Source organism: Bactrocera oleae, chromosome 5 (genome assembly GCF_042242935.1).
Source record: "Bactrocera oleae isolate idBacOlea1 chromosome 5, idBacOlea1, whole genome shotgun sequence".
Classification (NCBI taxonomy): Eukaryota; Metazoa; Arthropoda; class Insecta; order Diptera; family Tephritidae; genus Bactrocera; species Bactrocera oleae.
The window spans coordinates 38,300,757-38,319,205 of NC_091539.1; the positions used below are offsets into that span (position 1 = coordinate 38,300,757).

An 18,449-nucleotide genomic window follows, 5' to 3' on the forward strand; every position below is an offset into this window, starting at 1 on the left:
AATAATAATTAAACTCTTAGCTGAATGTAGATACTTATACTATTTATAGATTAATGCTGGTAATGGACCAATTTTGCAATATATCTTATTCTTTGAAATCTTCGAATAACATTTAGACTTTTTAATAGCGAGCACTTCCCCTTATTTAAACTTTAATAGACCAGAGCTGTAGCCTTTGAAAACGGTAAAAAAAAGTGGAAAATAACACTAATTTAGTTGGATGGACACCATTGCAAAAGGAACAATACAACTTAATGGAAACATTATCATTTAAGGCGATTTAAGGTCGGGAAGTGGAAAGTAGTGGACTAGTTCAGTTTTTAGGTAAAAAAAAGTTATATAATTTTCCGGAAAAACTAGAAAGTTGATGGCAAAGTTGTAGGTAATATGAAGGTCTACAACTTTTGTGTCAACACTTTTTTCACATAACCTCAAAATGTATGTGTAAAACTCGAATATCTAATTTGGTGTTTTATTTTTAGATTAAACAAACAAAAAAAGAAGCTTACCTTAACGAAATTTGGGTAAACTACCTTTTTATGTTTTTATGTCCCAAACATACCGTAATTTTTTTTGATTTAAAATATTTAGTTTTCTCTTTATTATAAGTTAATATCGGAAAAAACCAAATTTTCAATTGAGAATTCTAATGTAAAAACAACCATTTATTTTTTTTTATTGAAGTTGGTAGGCTTTCTTTACGTTGACATCTTTACAGGAACATAATTGAGTTTTAGTATATTAAGACGTTTTGCGAGTCAACAATTCATTTTTCGTCATCAAGAGGTGGCATTTTGTTTCATTAAAAGTTTGAAAGTGTTTTTCAAAGACCACCATATCACAAAAAATTGATGTAAAGCCAAAAGTCGACTTACTTCAGGTAGTGCGAGTTTCAAGAATCACTGCCGCCTGTACAGATACTCAAGAAAACGATGATTCCGGAGATTGGTTGGTTTACTTGCCCTTTGGTTACTGAAATAAATAAATAAAATTTTTGTTTATTTTTATTTAGTTTCATCAGAAAATTAAGTATTTTTTAAGGCTTTAGTCTGGTCTAATCTCTAAAAACTGGATTTTGACTTCTTCATACTTGTACATAAAGACAATAAAAATATAATATTTCAATTAGCATCACTGCAATTCGCCTAAATTACATCAAAAATATCTGCTCCATCATATGGACCAGTAGGTTTAACACAAGTACATCACCATCACGTGGTGGTTTCAATTTTAAACCCCGTACAAAACCAAATCTAAAATGATCAAAAAAGCATTTAACGGTTGTCTTCCGAAGGCATTTTCAAACTGCTTGCAATCATCACTTATACTATCCCAATAAGGTTTCAATATAAAGACTTAAACAAAAAGAAGCGAGTTTGAGTTTATTTATTTACGTTGAGAAAAGAGAAAACAATAAAAAGGCACGCGCAATTAGTGGTGTGTGACTTAATCGGAGCACAAACGATAAGAATTCTAACGGCTTTAGAATTAACGCTTGCGACAGCGTCAACAATACTACTGTTACATAATCTCGTGCCATGCAAAGCACAAATAAAGAACAAAAGATTCAAAGGTGAAATTAATGGGGCTTTGTAATTGCGGGTGAATATTTAAATACCGTTTGGGGCACCATTGCGTTACTGAAGGTAATGCAGGGCAAGGATGTAGTAATATGCCCTTTTTCCTTACTTTCATCGCTACTCACACATATTTATATTTGACGGTTTTTTGCTTATTATCTTTATTTGATCTTTGGCCACCCCACTTGCCCCTTGATGGAAACAGCTGTACGAAAAATAATGGATTGCTCAATTTGTAAGCAAATATTCAAATAATTGCAACAACTTTTTATGTTTTTATGTAAAATATATACTATTTTCACTCCTTTACTTCTATTAAAGCAATTTTTTCTTGTTTCTTTGTTTTTGTTTTAAATCGGTTTTACAATTCATTAAGTTACGCAACTTCGTTTCTATTTTATTCAGTTTCATTGGAGGCTTCGAAATTCTTACGGAAGCCTGCCATTTATTTGCTCGTTAAATTTCAAATACAAACATTCAAAGTTGGATGGAAATTACACCTGTATGAATTATTGTTGCTGTAATTGCGCTTTTTTCAATTTTATAAATGTAGCTGTGCTGGACTGAAGGCAAACCAGCTGATTGGGTGAAATGACGATGTCCAAATATATCAAGATGAAGGATCGAGTTGATGCAGCGCGCTGTCTTATTGAATGTCCAATCGAATGTGAGGTATTGATGTGGCGCAGTGTACAATCGAATGTGTTGAATCCGCTGAGAGAACTAACCTTTGTGTTAGCTGGTGGTGTGGGGTGTCATCGCATGTTTGGTGGTATATTATGTGTATGAGTAGTCCTACGGTGTGCCAGCCTGTTGGGTTGGCTTAACTCATTTAAATTCCAAGTGCTGCAATTTTTCGTTGTAAAATTATTTTAAAATTTTTCTTTTGTGTATGAAAAATGTGTAAGTGTAGTTGATATGTTGTAGCTATACTTAAAAATAAAGTCCGCAAAATGTTTTTTTAAAAGCATTCGTAACTCTCATATCTTTTATATATAAGTATATAAAGATTAACGAACAAGAAGCCATTATAATACTAATAAGAATTTGATGCAAAAAATGTCTACACAATAATTACAAAAGTCTCTGCGTCGAGTTCACACAAATGAATATTACAGCAATCAAAGATTGTCACACAATTTCCTCACAGCCCACTACCCAAACTGGTGTCCGCTATGCAGCGAATTCGCTTCCAACCTCATTTCGTTTTCGGGAAAATAAAGTAAACAAAAGCATACGACAAAATATTATTATAAATTTCCCGATTTCTAAATAACAAACACAATTTCAAAAACTCTAAGCCACACACAGACACAGTCATATCATATCCTGCTGAAGTGCCACAATAATCTGTGTACTGAGTGGTCGGCATTAGAACGAAGTGAAAACAAACAACAAATGGAAGTAAAGATAATTCCAGAAAACAAATGAGCGTGTGTGAAAGCGTGGTAGGAAGTGCACACTAAGTTGGACTAAGCTACAAAAAATTGAGATAACAAAAGAAATGAAGTAGCTATGGTAAAGTGTATGTAAGTAGGGAATAGAGGAAATAATAATTTCTGCACAAACTTTATTCATTATTCGGAGTAAATATCTTTTATTATTAGCTGGCTAATGGCTTTCGGTTAAACACTGCTGAAAAAAATTATTGTTTCTTTTCATTAGAATTTCATGTTTTGCTAGAAAATACTCGAATGTGATAATATTTCATTATTTGGAGTGCTTTATGAAAATAATTTTGTCTTATTTGCAATATATGGTACATAGAAATAACTAATATGGATATGTAGCAAATCCAGCTAATGATTGTTTGTATGTTTCCTCAAAATCATGTTCTTGTATAAAAACTAAAATTTTACGACAGAATTTTGATATAATATTCTTAACTGGAAAGTTACTTAATTTAGTAAAAATTTTCATTGAAATGAAAATTGTGGACATATTTGAATTTCGTTGCATACAACTACAGTTTAATTGGGTTGATATGTTTCGATATTTTGTTTGCAAATTGTGCATTTAAATACTTGATATTCATTATTATAATAAAAATATTTTTAAAAAAATATGTAAATAAGCATTCTCAATTGTTTTGCCTACCACTAGGCGCACTGCGGTTTTTAGCTAGTAATGCCCTGACTTTCAAACAAAATGTTATTACTTTTATTTTTTCCAGCAATATATCTACATACTTTGAATATTAAACTTTCTGTCACTAACTAAAATTATGTAAAGAACTTTTCACAAGTTTTATTCACAAAAATTGTTTCAGAAATTTTAGAATTTCAAAGAACTTAATAGAATGTCTCGTTGGATTGAAATTTATTGATATTTTGTTTGGTAAATTGAGCAAGTGAGCACTTTATATTCATTTTAAAAATGCCTATATAAATACATATGTAAAATAAGTCACAAGCTCATTGCCTAGAACTAGGCGCACCTACTTCTACCACCTACTCAGGGCACCAAAGCGCACAAAACTTTAAAGAAAAACAAAAAATAAATAAAAAATGATATGTTCATAATTATTTCGTTAATGTTAACTTAACTAATAGACAAACAATTCAAATTAACGCACTAATGCGTAGTTTGCTACGTACTTTAATGAATGAACTTAATGACTATGATGTGCAATACCATAAAACATTATTATATTTTGCTAAAACCTTAAATCTACAAGTTAATATCAAAAATACAAAATAAAAAATATGGCAACAAATTCAAGGTAGCACTCAAGGGCAAATGCGACCGCACTTGACGAAACTCTGGCTACACGTGGGAGTTGACGAACCAACAAATTTGCTGACACTGGCCAGTTTTCGCAAACACACATTTTGAAATTTGTTTTGCTTTGTCTGCTTGAATTCCTGTAGCGTAGCAGAGTGCCCAGATTATCATTAAAAATTTAGCAGGGTCATTTACTGTAAATGGTTGTATACATTATTTAATGTGTTCTATTGCTCATATATATTGTATATTTAGACATATGTATTATACTAAATATATAAATGTCTACGAAAAAATATAACCTCGAAAAAGCACTTGAAGTTTTTAATAACTTTTTGAGTGTTTTTACTTTTTAAATAAATGTAATTATTTTTGAGTATGAATTTTTGTATAGCATACATTTGGGAGTCCATCGTTAGTTCTGTATATTGTTTGTTACTCTGTTTGCTTTTTAGTTAATTCTAGTTATTTCACGTTGTCAATTTTCATTTTTTATTTATTTATTATATTTTTACCGAATTTTATATTGGTTTACCTTTGACTAGACCTGGGATTAGTGCCAGAGGATGGTTAACAAAATTTGTATATTCTTAATTGCATAGTTGATATTAGAATGAATGAAAATTCCTTAGAAGTGTCGTAAACTGTGAAATTATCAAGTGGAAGCATGCAAGGTTATAATAAAGAATTTACTTGATTATTTGCTAAAAATATGCTAACTTTGATATACTGACGTGAATAATAGCCAAATTGTGTTTGTTCTTATTTACCCTAATTATATATAGTGAATAGAATAAATTTTAGAAAAGAAGCAATTATATGATATGTCCTACCCGAATCGGTTATATGAGAACTAGAAGTCATAGTTCTGCTACTTCATCGCTTCCAAAAGTAATACTATGTAATCCAAATGTGGCGGTTGGAAAAGAAGATAATGTCGAAAAATCGGAAGATGTCATCAGTAATTTTTCCTTTAAACGTTACCTTTTATAGTTCATCCCAAGTTAGTCTAAACGTTTTAGATCTTGATTTCTAATAAAACTTACTAATCAGTATTTTCGATATTTTCTTGATACTTCGATATTTTCTTTTCAAAATTATCTTGATGTACTACAAAAATGTCAATTAGAGTCTTCTAAGGCATAAAATTCAATTAGAGTCTTCTCAGACATAAGAGACCATTAGAAAATACCTATGCTGCTAGGTCGATTCAATATACCTACTTGATCGTTTCAATTTTATATTCCCCTACCCTGGACATAATCATTTTTAAACTACTTACTAGCACCGAAATCTCTATTTGGTTATCTAGAAATACAAAAGAGACGAAATCTACTCCGTCACAACTTTGCATTGACAATGAAATATCTCTTTTGGCTTTACCTACAATTGACGCAGTTAATAAGTAAATGCATTGTACTACTCACGTTGTTTGTCACGTCAGCAAATGTAGCGCTTTTGAATTATTTCCGCCTTTTTGTTTCTTTTAACAATTATGCAGTCTCTCTCTCCCTGGCTTTCTGGTATTCCACAATTCACTGCGTTCTAAGCTCCAGCTACGTGCCTAATACAAGTTCTCAGCTACTGAATGCACTAATGTGTTGTTGTTTTTGTTGTATTGTTGCCACACCGGTTACGTGGGAAGCTGCATTGCTGTTACGTGTCGCATGTGCAACCATGCCAATGAATTTTGGTCGGAAATAGTCCAATGACTGCGGAGAGAGTTTGTGTAGGTTTACTTTTAGTTGTGAATACATTTATAATCGGCGTAAAATCATAGGCCGAGGTGCTAACTACCAAGCCAGTTATCTCGGTCATGTGTTCAGTGGATCGTGATCAAATATATTTCAGTAAGATACCTTGTATATGGTAACCGAAAATACTAAGCTTATATTACTGCCGACCAAAAAGTTGTATGAACTTAAACAAACCAAAATGTTGAAAAACGGTCTTCAAATGGTTTAAAAAAACTTTGAGTTACCACGAGGTACTTTCTTCATTATCGTGATCTAAACAAGAGAGATCTCTGCAAATTTGCTGGATTGAAAGTGGTTCTGGTAACAATAGAACTAGCAAACTTTGACAATCATTGTATACCTATATGTAGATTATTCTGATGTACCTATTACGTTCAATTTCGGGAGAATATTGTCTGTTTTCTCGGCACCCATAGTTGTATTCTATTATCTCTCGTCATTTTCCAGTTATCTGTTGTACAGATCAAAACAAAGCTAAAATTCAAGACTGGAAGAAATGAGCGTGGTTGAGCTCCAAGAAGGGATTTCAAAAGTACAGTTACTTAATAGGTAGTCTCCATTTTCATTAGCGATTTTGTTTTGCAGTGGCAATCTGCTCAGTTGACAACTTTGGATGCCTGTATGGAACCACAAACAACCGTTATGTAAATAAAAACAACCGTCATGTAAATAAAAACTAACATAACTACAATCTGTTGCGAGAGGATAAAAAAATCATTGTATTGCATATGAAATTGAATTTTGAGTTTAGGACACGTAATCTCACAACTATTGAAATACAATTTTGTTTTACACATTGGCTTGCATATCCAATAGGTAAATTCGATGTTGTCGGGTGTTATGGCAATCTTGTGAGAACAAAACAATATCATTGAGACGTGTTTGAGCATATCAAGCAGACAACACTGTAAAAGTAAACAAGACGGATGTTTGAATCGCATTCAAAATGACATGACTCAAGTCTGCGTCGCAAAGCAGACAGTGAATGCAACACATTGACAATTACAAACTCAACTTTCTAGAAGCAAGCACGTAATGCAAATAAACTATTTTCTGCAACCTGCAACTTGCTGAATTCCAAAAAGCCACATTGTAGCTCAGAAGAGTGTCAGAAATATAATTGGAAGCTACGTACTATTTTAAGATATTTCAGAAATGACAATACTTTAATAAAAGCCATAAAAAATTACTGTCGGAAAAGGCTGAAAATAATTGTTTTCAAGCTAAACCTTGAAAATTTATTTATAATATTTCCTATAGCCTCCCACTCAATCTTAATAATATGCGAATTTTTCCGTTTTTGTGATCCAAATCACCGGCTACCAATCTTAATTCAATACAACTCTGCGCTTTGACAGCTGTCAGAGTCATTGTGTGCCACAAAACCGCACAGGCTATCGTTAACGGTGAACGACAGCCGACAACCGACAGCAGCCCTCCAGTAACCACTAAACTTAACGAAATTTGTTTAAAAGCCAATCAAGCGTATAGCAACGAGAACATGGTAAGAAGAGAGTGCGGCAAAAGCGTGAAAATGGACAACCGACATTGCGGAATGGTTGGACAGTTTTAGCCCGCCGCAGAGAGTCCATACTTAAATATACTTTAGTTGTACGTTGAAAATAACAAGCATGAAATCGATTTATTTATTTATTTATGTAATTATAGGCACTCTTACTGCTCATTGATTTCATTAGTTATTTTTAAATGAAGAGGAAAATATGTCGGAAATCATTTTTGTCATCGCATACATGGATGGCTACAATAGATTTCGCAGAGAAAAATATTTATTTTTTTACAACGATGAAGTAAATTTAACAAGCAGCGAAAGTTATTAGAAGGAAGAAAAATTTAAAAAGCTCACAAGTTATTGAAGTGAATTACTATTAAATAATATAACAACAAAAAACGTTAACAAGAACTTTGAACGGTCAGTTGGTATGGCAGCTACAATATATGCTAAAGTGATCCAATCTGAATAACTTCTTCGGCAATGGCCCCATTGGCTTAGGCAATAATCCATGCCAAATTTCTTAAAGATATCTCGTCAAATGAAAAAGCTTCTCATACAAGCACTTTATTCCGATCGGTCAGTTTGCACGACAGCTTATATTATTTATATGCTATAATGGTCCGACATGGGCCGTTCCAACAAATGATCAGCTTCTTGATGAGTAAAGACGAATGCAAAATTTCAGAGGAGGTGAAATTTCAGGAACTAGTTCGTATGTATATATACAGACAGACGGACAGGGCTAAATCGATTTAGCTCGTCACGCTGATCATTTATATATACTTTATATGGCATGTGACGTTTTCCTCTGGGCGTTACAAACATCGTGGCAAACATAAAATACCCCCTGCTCAGGGTATAAAAACACGCAAACTAAAATACAAGCACAGAATGCACAGAACATATAAACTTATTATGTTAAGTTTTGTTGTGTTGTGTTGTATTATGTTATGTCATTTTATGTTATGTAATGTTGTGTTATGTTATGTTATATTATGTTATTGTATTTCGTGTTATATTATGTTATGTTATGTTATATTATGTTATGTTATGTTATGTTATATTATGTTATGGTATGTTATGTTATGTTATGTTATGTTATATTTTGTTATGTTATGCTATTTTATGTTATGTTATATTATATTATGCTATTTTATGTTAAGTCATGTTATGTTATGTTTATGTTACGATATTAAGTTTATGTTATGATATTTTCTAGCTAAATAATTTATTCGCCTAACTATCACACGCTTGCTTACAAATATATAAATATCTTCATTATTGACAGTGAATTTTATACAAAAGTTTTACTGTGGTTCAAGGGGGTCCATGAAACATCCTTTAATTTCAAATATATTCGATGAGATTTCTGCGCCGTGGAACACCATGGACGATGAGTCAAGTTTACAATCACTACATAGTTTCTTTAATTACTGAGTAAGGCTAGGCATTAGGAACATTTTTGGTCCTCTAGAGAACAAGAAGGGCTAATAATACGTCTTCTCATAACTCACATCGATATTTTACGAAGCAACAACACAAACATAATTTTCTCCATTTTTCACCCTTTACTCTCCGAAATCTTCTACGGTATACTAACCGTTATAAACCACATTCGCACAATTTTGTCATCAATTGCAATTGGGCAACAACACCAACACCAACTACAATAACATATGCATTTCATTAGAACGCTAGAGTTGTGCGAGGTGTAAGCAAATGCAGATTGCATGCAATTATTTCTATGTGCTGCAAATGTGTATGTGTGTGTATGTCTATATGTATGTGGTGGGAGTTAATGATTTGCACTTGTATACGTCTTCTTCTCGTCAGCTGTCACATCGCATTGATAATTGCAATGAAATATCGAAAATGTTGATGCGTTGGGCAATTGCAATTCTCAACAGTCAATCAAAAGGGTGTGCTTTATGTGTGTGTGTGTGTTTGTACATTATTAACCGCCATGCCTTGGTAACCTGTAGGTGCATATGTAAGTGACTTGGCTTCTACAAAATGTCATTTCATCAGAAATATTTCTTGATTTTATACACCCCAGCAATCATAGTTACGCACATTTGCATGTGTGTGTGTAACGAAGCTATGCCATAAAATTACATACTTGTATGTATTAAAACCAATGCATTCGCCAAGATTTTGAACTAAGCTTTATACATACAAGTACTTAGGTATGTCATTATTCCAATAATGCAAAATTACATACACGAAGCAATAATAACTTACGAAATTTGCATTTTTATTGTGAAGACAATTTTTCATTATTTTTTTTAAATGTAATTAAGTGGGAATTTATATATAAAGCGAGTTTACAAACCAACAACACTGAGTTACGGAAATTCGTGTATTTGTTTTATCATCTGATCTGATCGTTCAGTTTGTATAATAACTATAAGTTAAAGTGATCCGATTTAAACAATTCAGCGCAAATTGTCTCGAATAATAACCTATGCCACGTTCCATGAAGATATCTCATCAAATAAAAGAGCTTTCCATGAAAAGACTTGAGTTTGATCGGTCAGTTTGTATGACATCTATATGCTATAGTTGACCGGTATCGGTGATTCCGACAAATGAACAACTTCTTGTTTAGAAAATGGCGTGCGCAAAATTTCAGACCAATATCTCCAAAACTGAGAGACTTGTTTGGACGAGCCTGGCTAAAACGACTCAGCTTAAAACGCTTATAATTTATATGCTTTATAGTGTCTCCGACGTATCCTTTTAGGTGTTACAAAACATCGTGGCAAACTTAGTATTCCCTGTTCAATTGTTTTTTAGTAATAAAAAAAAATTTGTCATTCTCGCAAGTTTGTGTATTCCTGAAGTCGCATTTGGTGACATACAAACATACTTCCATGTGTATATATGTAAATACAGAGCGCTATAATGCGACATTTTAACTTAACAAAAGTTTATGCATTGAATGGGATTGCATAGTGAGTGTCGACATGTGCAATGTGTCCATTTATATCGACAAATCCACTTACAAGTATGTATGTTTGTGATTAATGAGAATAATAAAAGCAGTTCTATGAAAAACTGTTAGAAACAAGCAGCGGCAAAAACTTCTCGAGCGTCCAATTTCTGAAACCATAATACAATACTAAAAATATATTAAAACTTACTTTTCAGATCCACACAAAGTGTAAAATTTATAAACAAAATATATATAGCCCCAAAATAACTGAAACACTCAATTTAAAACGCTCAACAATTGAAGCCAACAACCTAAAGTTAAACGCTTTAAATACAACTCAACAACAACACATGCATTGGCATTTGCGCCACGAGCGTGAGAACCTTAACCATCGTCTACGTCGACCACAACACCTTCATTACGGCAATTACTTCGTCCAACGACTAAAGATCGCCTGCTGTTAGGGACAACAAAGACCAAAAACCGCAAGCACACACAGTCTGAGAGACAGCAACTCACCTCTGCACTAAGCCAAGCAAGCACCAAAAATGTCACAGGACGGCAAAGTTTCACCACCGCAATACATCGTGACCACGCCGAGTGAGGTGGACGCCGAAGAAGTGCGTTCCGAGCATGATTTAGAGTGCACCGATGGAGCTGCAACTGGCGATCAATCAGCAACAACACAGCAGCGAATCTTCAGTCAAATGGCTACACAAATGGCCAGTCGCTCGTTCTCTATCGCCACCAGTTCGTCCACCATAAAGACCGGCAGCAATTCATTGGATGGCGCCAGCAGCACTGCGCTCGGTTCTTCCGTCTCCACGCAACAGCAGCAGCAAGTCAACTCACAGGTGGTACACTCACAAAAGACCATCACGACCAGTACACGCAGTCAGAGTCTGCAATCGGCCGCGGTAGTTAGCGGCGATCACTCGCTACTCAGTCAGTTGGGTGGCAGCATTGGTGGACTGGGCGCTGGCAGCACAGCCATCACACAGTTGGGAGGACAGTTGAAGGCACAATCGAGCACTTCAATTGTAAGCAGTGAACAACGCAGTTACATACAGAAGATGGCTTCGACCACGTCATCCTCATCGACAAAGACGAATTTCAAGAGTTTCCTACAACAACCCGACACCACAGGTCATCCGATTAGTTCGAGCAGTGGCAACTTCCTCACAGCCCATCAAAAGCATGTGCGTCAATTTGTACGCTCCACCTCGGCACATTCGGAGGCCACAGCACATCCGATTAGCGGCTCATTTGGCGGTCAACGTCCTGATAAATGTATACGCAGCGCTTCAACGCAAATTGAAGAGACCGGCACAGCCGACTTGACATCTGAGGGAGGCATAACACAGCTATCCACCAACAAGCTGGGCCTGCAACAATCGTCATCGATTTTAATCTCCAAGTCGGCAGAGACCATCGAAATGAAAACATCATCGCAATCGGCTGGCATACGCACCCAGCTGACATTGTCCGGTGGGCTATTGGCGCCACCGAACCGCAAAATTACCATTTTAAGTCCCATACACGCGCCAGCCGGCCTACATGAGTTGCTGAAGCGTTCGGGTCGATCGCCATTGTCGCCGCGCATCAGTTTTCCCGGCAGTGAGGCGGACCTTTTTGGGTAAGTGAATCGCGTAATAGTAACAGAAGCGTTGGGGGCGCTGCAAATATGGCGAATTTTATATTATTTTTTTTTAATAAAAGTCTACATATAAATAAATATTTTATGTTATTAATGCAAATTTGGTGTGGCGGAAAACACCGTTCGTCCACGTTGAAATTAATGCATAAGTAAATTTTATTCATTGATTACTCATACGCCACGGTGGGCATATAAATGAGAAAATACTAAATGTTGCATTGCTCGCCGCACTCAATTATTGTCGTTTATACGTAGACATTGTGGCAAAGTTTTACACTGTAATAATGCAAATGCAATCAGCTATACACTTAAACCCATCTTGCAGTGCCACATGCAACTGTGTGAATATATGCATACCTGTTTGTCGGTTTAATGCATAAAATTTAAATTTATCGTTTGTGGTTAGGCTGTTTAAGCCTACTGGTTTTTAGCTAATTGCAATTAGTTTTGGTATTTGATTTTCAGTTTTGTATTGAAATTTCAATTACCGTGATTTATGTCCACTTTTAAATGCACCCGCGCTTCTCAACCAAAAATTCGAATATTTTATTTAATCCTAATACGAAAGCATTAAATACAATAACATAAATAGTGGGCTACTGAGAGTTATTTAATACTGCTAAAACTTTTTTAAGGAGCAAAACTATCACATCCTCTTTGTCTCGATTTCTAGCCTTGTGATCGTTTCAAAGATAAATGACTAGAATTTCCCATTAAGCTATTTAAACCAAAATTGCTGGAAGAAAGTTCTTCTACTGTGTGAAAATGGGTAAACTCAGATGATAACTTGAAAACTCAGAGGATATATTGAAAACTAATAAAATTAGGTTTTACTGTAGTCCCAGACTGCAATAATACTACTTTTCCCATCCGTTTTTTTTTTCTGAGTCAATGTAAAGCTAATCTGTAGAAGGAACTTAGGTCAGCATGATTTTATAAAAGTTACTGCGAGAATTGGAAAAGGTACGGACCAATATCACTCAGCTTTGGTACCATATTTCATTATGCTTCAAGTTTAATTGTTTTTGGGTGTGATACGAAATATGTGATATGACTGATTTATATTGTACAATGCCATCTAAGGGACAGACATTTTATATGATATAAACATAACTGATTCTTACCCGGTTTCTATTGATCTCTTCACAGGGTAGTCATGCCCCTTGTTATATCCTGTCTGTACGCTAAAGTGTATAGATAAATGATCAGCGTGACGAGCTGAGTCGATTTAGCCATGCTCATCTGTCTGTCTGTATGTCCATCTGTATATACCCGAACTTGTCCCTCCGTTTTTGAGAAATCAATCAAACACACGTCTTTTTCTCTTCAAATAACTGCCCATTTCTCGGAGCTGCCGATATCGGACAACTACAGTATATAACTGCCATCCAAACTGAATGATTAAACATAAGGCCATGTATGGAATTTTTTTTATTTGACAAGGTTTCTTTACGAAATTCATCTTGGATTTTTATCAACAGCATTGCTACAATCTCCAAATATATTGTTTAGATCGGTCTACTATAGCATATAGTTGCATTGACTATAACCAACTAACCGATCAGTATCAATATTAAGAACTTTTATGCTATAAATAATGGACTTATAAGGGTATTATAGATATAAACGCTTTTTCTTGTTTTTTTTTTGGTATTGAAATTATTATTATTAGAAAACTCAATTTTCTAATTTAGATTCTAATCAAAACTGAATATTATAGGTGAAAATAAAAATTTCGAGTGTCGAATTTTTATAGCTTAAATGAAAATAATTAAAATGCTTTTCAGCGATCATACCACTGCTCATTTGAATTTTATCCTGAAGGTTGTATATAAAATTCTTCAATTTGCAACATTGGTGGTAGTAGGAGGTCGGCCCAATATAACGCATCCAAACATACCAAAATTTATGCATTTATGCTTAACTGCTAAAGGGATCTACTTCTCTAGCCAAGGGGAATACAACGAAAAGTATGCGTCGCTATATGTTCATCTGCGTTTGTTTGTGGGCAAATTTTGCATGCTTGTTTGCATTCTGCAGCACGCAGTCGCATACTCAATTTGGACCACATTGTTCGTTGCCTTTTCATTTCCGGCAAAATTCGCAAATAACTTGCGATACACCATCAGTACTCCTCTAGCCTCCTTTTTTGATGTCCTACCCTACCGCTACTAACTCGGTGCATACATAAGTAAAGTGGTAACAACTCTGTAGTATAGCTGCAAAATAAATTATTCCGTTAGTTGCAACCAGTACTGATTGCACTCGCTTCCTAGTAGGTGTACAAACGACCGCTCAACCAGCCAACCAACTAGTACACCAAAAACACCAACTGGTGTCTAACCATAAATGGCTAAACACATTAGCCGCATTCACGTTTTTGCCGTCGCATTGTTTACATGTGATCAAGCATGCACGTCACTGCGCGAACACACACACAGATACACACATACATTCATGCGTGTGAATTGGTATTTTTCGTCGCATTTGCTGCCTAATTGCTGTTGCAAATTTGATTTCCCCCATCCGCCGTAACATTGCGTCCACTTCGGTGTGAAGGCCAACACATTCGGAATTCGGAAATTACGAGCTCTTCATACGCATTCCGTTGCCACATTTCGGCGTGCTCGTAGATTTTCGCGGAAATAGAGCAAATTAGTCGCGTAATATTTACGTGCCACCGCAATGTTGCACGGCACAATTTTTTTTTTTGTGTTGTTAATAATTTAAGAGTAGTTAATATACGCCCATTACTGTCGGACGTTATTTCGTATTTGTATTAGTGAGTGCCGAAAACTACCAAAAGGTGTAATTAGAGGAAGATTGAATTTCTGAGTTTAGAATTGCAGATATAAAAGTATGTATGTTTCGACAAATATGAGCTTGTTTTAAATGAAATGGGTTAAATTAATAACTCACATAAGCCTGTAGGCAATAAGTTTTAGTAAGGTTAGGTTAGTTCTGATGGTCGATCCTTGCGGCAGATGGCACGAAGGATGCCACTTGAATAGCTAAAACTGTCGGTTCTTTGTAATGCCAGAAAACGTTCTAATTATAGATCAGCAAGACATGAAATATTTATATCTAGCGAAAACTGGACAATGTTAAGAAAATTACCTAGACGTTTCCATCTTTGAAAATTAGCATCCAAAACGGTTTTCATACTCATCGGTCTGTATGACAGTGTCCAACCGGAACTGCCACAATTGCGATGAATAAAATCTTGCTAAGAGCAGATAATTCAATAATAATAAACAAATAATTCATTCTCATAATCTCGCAAGTTTTCAACCAAACGTTTTTCCATCTCGCCTTTGATCCATAGATCCAGCGGCAGAACACAACGGAATAAGGAATACTGACTTGTTGTTAATTTGAAGGAATTTTTAGATTTCTTTAGCCTAGCGAATTGATCGGCTCTGCAATTTCTTGCAGGCAGCAGCAATGGCCAGGCACCCAAACAAGTCTAACAGCGGGCAGAAGATTATATTGCAAATGAAGTTTGGCTGGCTTTGAGTACACATGTTAAGGTTAAACTAGTCTGAAGCCTGAGGAAAACAAAAGTTATAATGTGTTACTTTTTTTTATATAAATAGAACATCTTATCTCTAGTTTACTCCTTTCAAAGTCAGATTTGCTGCCAAAATTCACGGCTGACATTACCTTTAGTTTAGAATACTCAAATAAGACCAAAATTAGATAATATATTGTGGGAGTTAGGAAAAAGGTATCGATTTTCTCTCTTTCAGGCTTCATTAAACAAATATTTGAGTGTATCAATAAATTTTGTATTGACATGGTGATACAAAGAAACAGCTACGTGGACAATTTTCACCATCTCTTCTTTCAAGAGATCTTTTAAGGGTGATGGTAATTCTGGGAAATCTACGGCTCGAATGTGTTTAGGATCCTAAAGTGAATTTTTAGCCAAAAAAAAATTTTTTGTTTTTGTATTGAAACCTAACTTCATATGAAGCACCAATCTTCCAAAAATGAATTAGTCACATTTAATAACCCAAATGTAATGAACTTACTCGCTTACTAGACGTGTTTCGAAAACCTAAAGTCCGTATAATTTTCAGCTAGTTGTGTCCTTTACACCGAAACAAAGTACCGAAATAGTGAGTATTAAAAACTGCCTAGACGTTTGATGTAAAAAAAGTGGTTGCATTGGTTGACCAACTAGGTACCAAGATTTTTCCTCTGACTCCTTTCCTTTAAGCTTTTTCAAAAGAAATTGCACATCACTAAGTGTTGAACTGGCGAGCTTAAGACAAACTTTTTTGCTGAAATTAACGTTCTACTGATACTCTAAAAAGTGATTTAAAAATCCTTTAGCTAAATTCATTGTGACCAATCTTTGATTAATCTCTTTTAGGGGTAAATGCAAGTTTAAATAAAACTATCGAAAATATAATTTATCTCAGCATATTTTACACTAGTCCTCGTGTCTTCTAAATAGACATAGGTATTAATTTTAATTTGTCCTATCTATACACATATGCTTTACATAAAAAATTAAGTCACGGCGATGCACAAAATTAAATTTCATCCGAATTTATTATTGTTATTATAAAATATACCACCACATACCATATTTTGTACTAATTAGATACATATTCCTTTATTTACAGGTAAGTTTGCGAACATAACTTTTCAACAATAATACCACTCAGCCAGCGTATTACCAAAATACTTGGGATTCTCTCGGGTGACAGTAGCAAGTACCTTCATTTATCATATTTGTTGTAGCTACTAGCTATGCACATAATCAGAGCTCAGCAAACTCAACCACAACAAGAGCGTGATGTCAGTTACCACTAGCCGAGCTGTTGGCATGCGTTGTCAACTCTTTATGCTGATGGTAGCTAAGCTAAGTGCACATATGTGATATACCTACTTATACATATGAGAGTTTGTCTCTATGCAACTATGGTTATAATTTTTAATTTACATATATTTTTTTCATTGGTGACTATTTTGCATCTGATATTTCTCAACTTCATGAGACATCCAGTTAGTTTTTAAAACGCGATAACCATTACAAAAAACACTAAATGACTTTTCCTCTTCATTTAAAACTACCTTACATACCTTAGAAATTGATACAAACTAAATGGTTGTATTCATTTCGCAAATCTTGGAAGGAACTTTCATAAACTAGTTAAACTAGCATACTCGTAGTTATACCACATTAATGAGTTATTAACATACTCTCTCGTATAATATCGTTCAATGAATAACTGTGTAATTATTTGCATATGTAATTTTTTAATATGAAAGCTCAAAGATGGTGGGTGAAGAAGTAACGGAACTTCTAGCTTTAAAAGTTAGATTTATATTAAGTAACCTACTTCTTAAATCTTCGGAACTGATTTCCGTAATTTACCTGAGAAAAAACCGTAAAAATTTTCTTCACAATCTATCAAACCTTTCCCAGAACACAAACCACACGTGTTTCAAAACATTTATGAGTTTCTGCATTTATTTCGCTTGACGTGTTAATCCTTTAGACCACGCCTGTAAGTTTGTGATGGGCATAAATAAAATACGCATGAGAATTCATACACAATTTTAAGATTTGTAAAACAGGAAAAGAAAACAAATGATTCAACAACGGCAATTTCATCCTCCACTGAAAGCTCAACTACATATACATCTAAACAAACGCACATATAAAATTATACACGTGCCTGATAAGGATTTTGGGTAACCTTTTTCGATGATTTGTGTTGCTGCCTTTTCGGTTATTTGCCATATTTCATAAAAAATCCGAGTGCGCTACTTTGGTTAGCTTAAATAACAAACCGGGTCGCATTTCCTTGTATCAGGGTGTGACATTTATAATGCTCTAAGGTTTTACTATTATTAATGTGTTAACGAGCAATATATTTCCTTCAAAATTTCATGAACATATATTTTATTGTCAACCATTATTTGATATGTTAAGCCCTTACTGAGTTGCGAGGTAGTGAGTGAAATTTTGTTTGATAAGAGCGAAAGTATTGAAACTAACAGCCACATTGCGCTTGCGACCAAGGAAGGATAGGCCAGATATTTATGATACCATCAGAATCGACATTACCGATAAAATAATAAAACAAATAGAAACGTTGTTTTTTGCTGAACCGCAGATATAATATCATTAACAAACAAAAACTTGTCCTTACAAAAACTTAATATTGCACCGATGTCTTCAATAACAATCCATCTGAAATTTGATAAGTATATCTTGTCAAATAAAAAATTGTTCCTAGCAAGCACGTGATTCTGTTCGTTTAGT

At 34.5% G+C, this 18,449-nt stretch overlaps 1 protein-coding gene across 8 annotated transcripts in view; it reads left to right on the forward strand.

The window, feature by feature from the left end:
* The window catches only part of dnc (phosphodiesterase dunce), a 361,971-nt gene that overhangs the window by 125,105 nt on the left and 218,417 nt on the right, over positions 1 to 18,449 (forward strand). For 3 of the 8 annotated variants that reach the window (XM_070109874.1, XM_070109875.1, XM_070109876.1), the window contains exon 4: positions 10,725 to 12,145. The exons of the other annotated variants lie outside the window; for them this stretch is intronic. In XM_070109874.1, coding sequence (XP_069965975.1) covers positions 11,058 to 12,145 — 1,088 coding nt within the window. In that variant the 5' untranslated portion in view covers positions 10,725 to 11,057. The remainder of the gene's footprint in view (positions 1 to 10,724; positions 12,146 to 18,449) is intronic. 8 annotated transcript variants of the gene reach the window in all.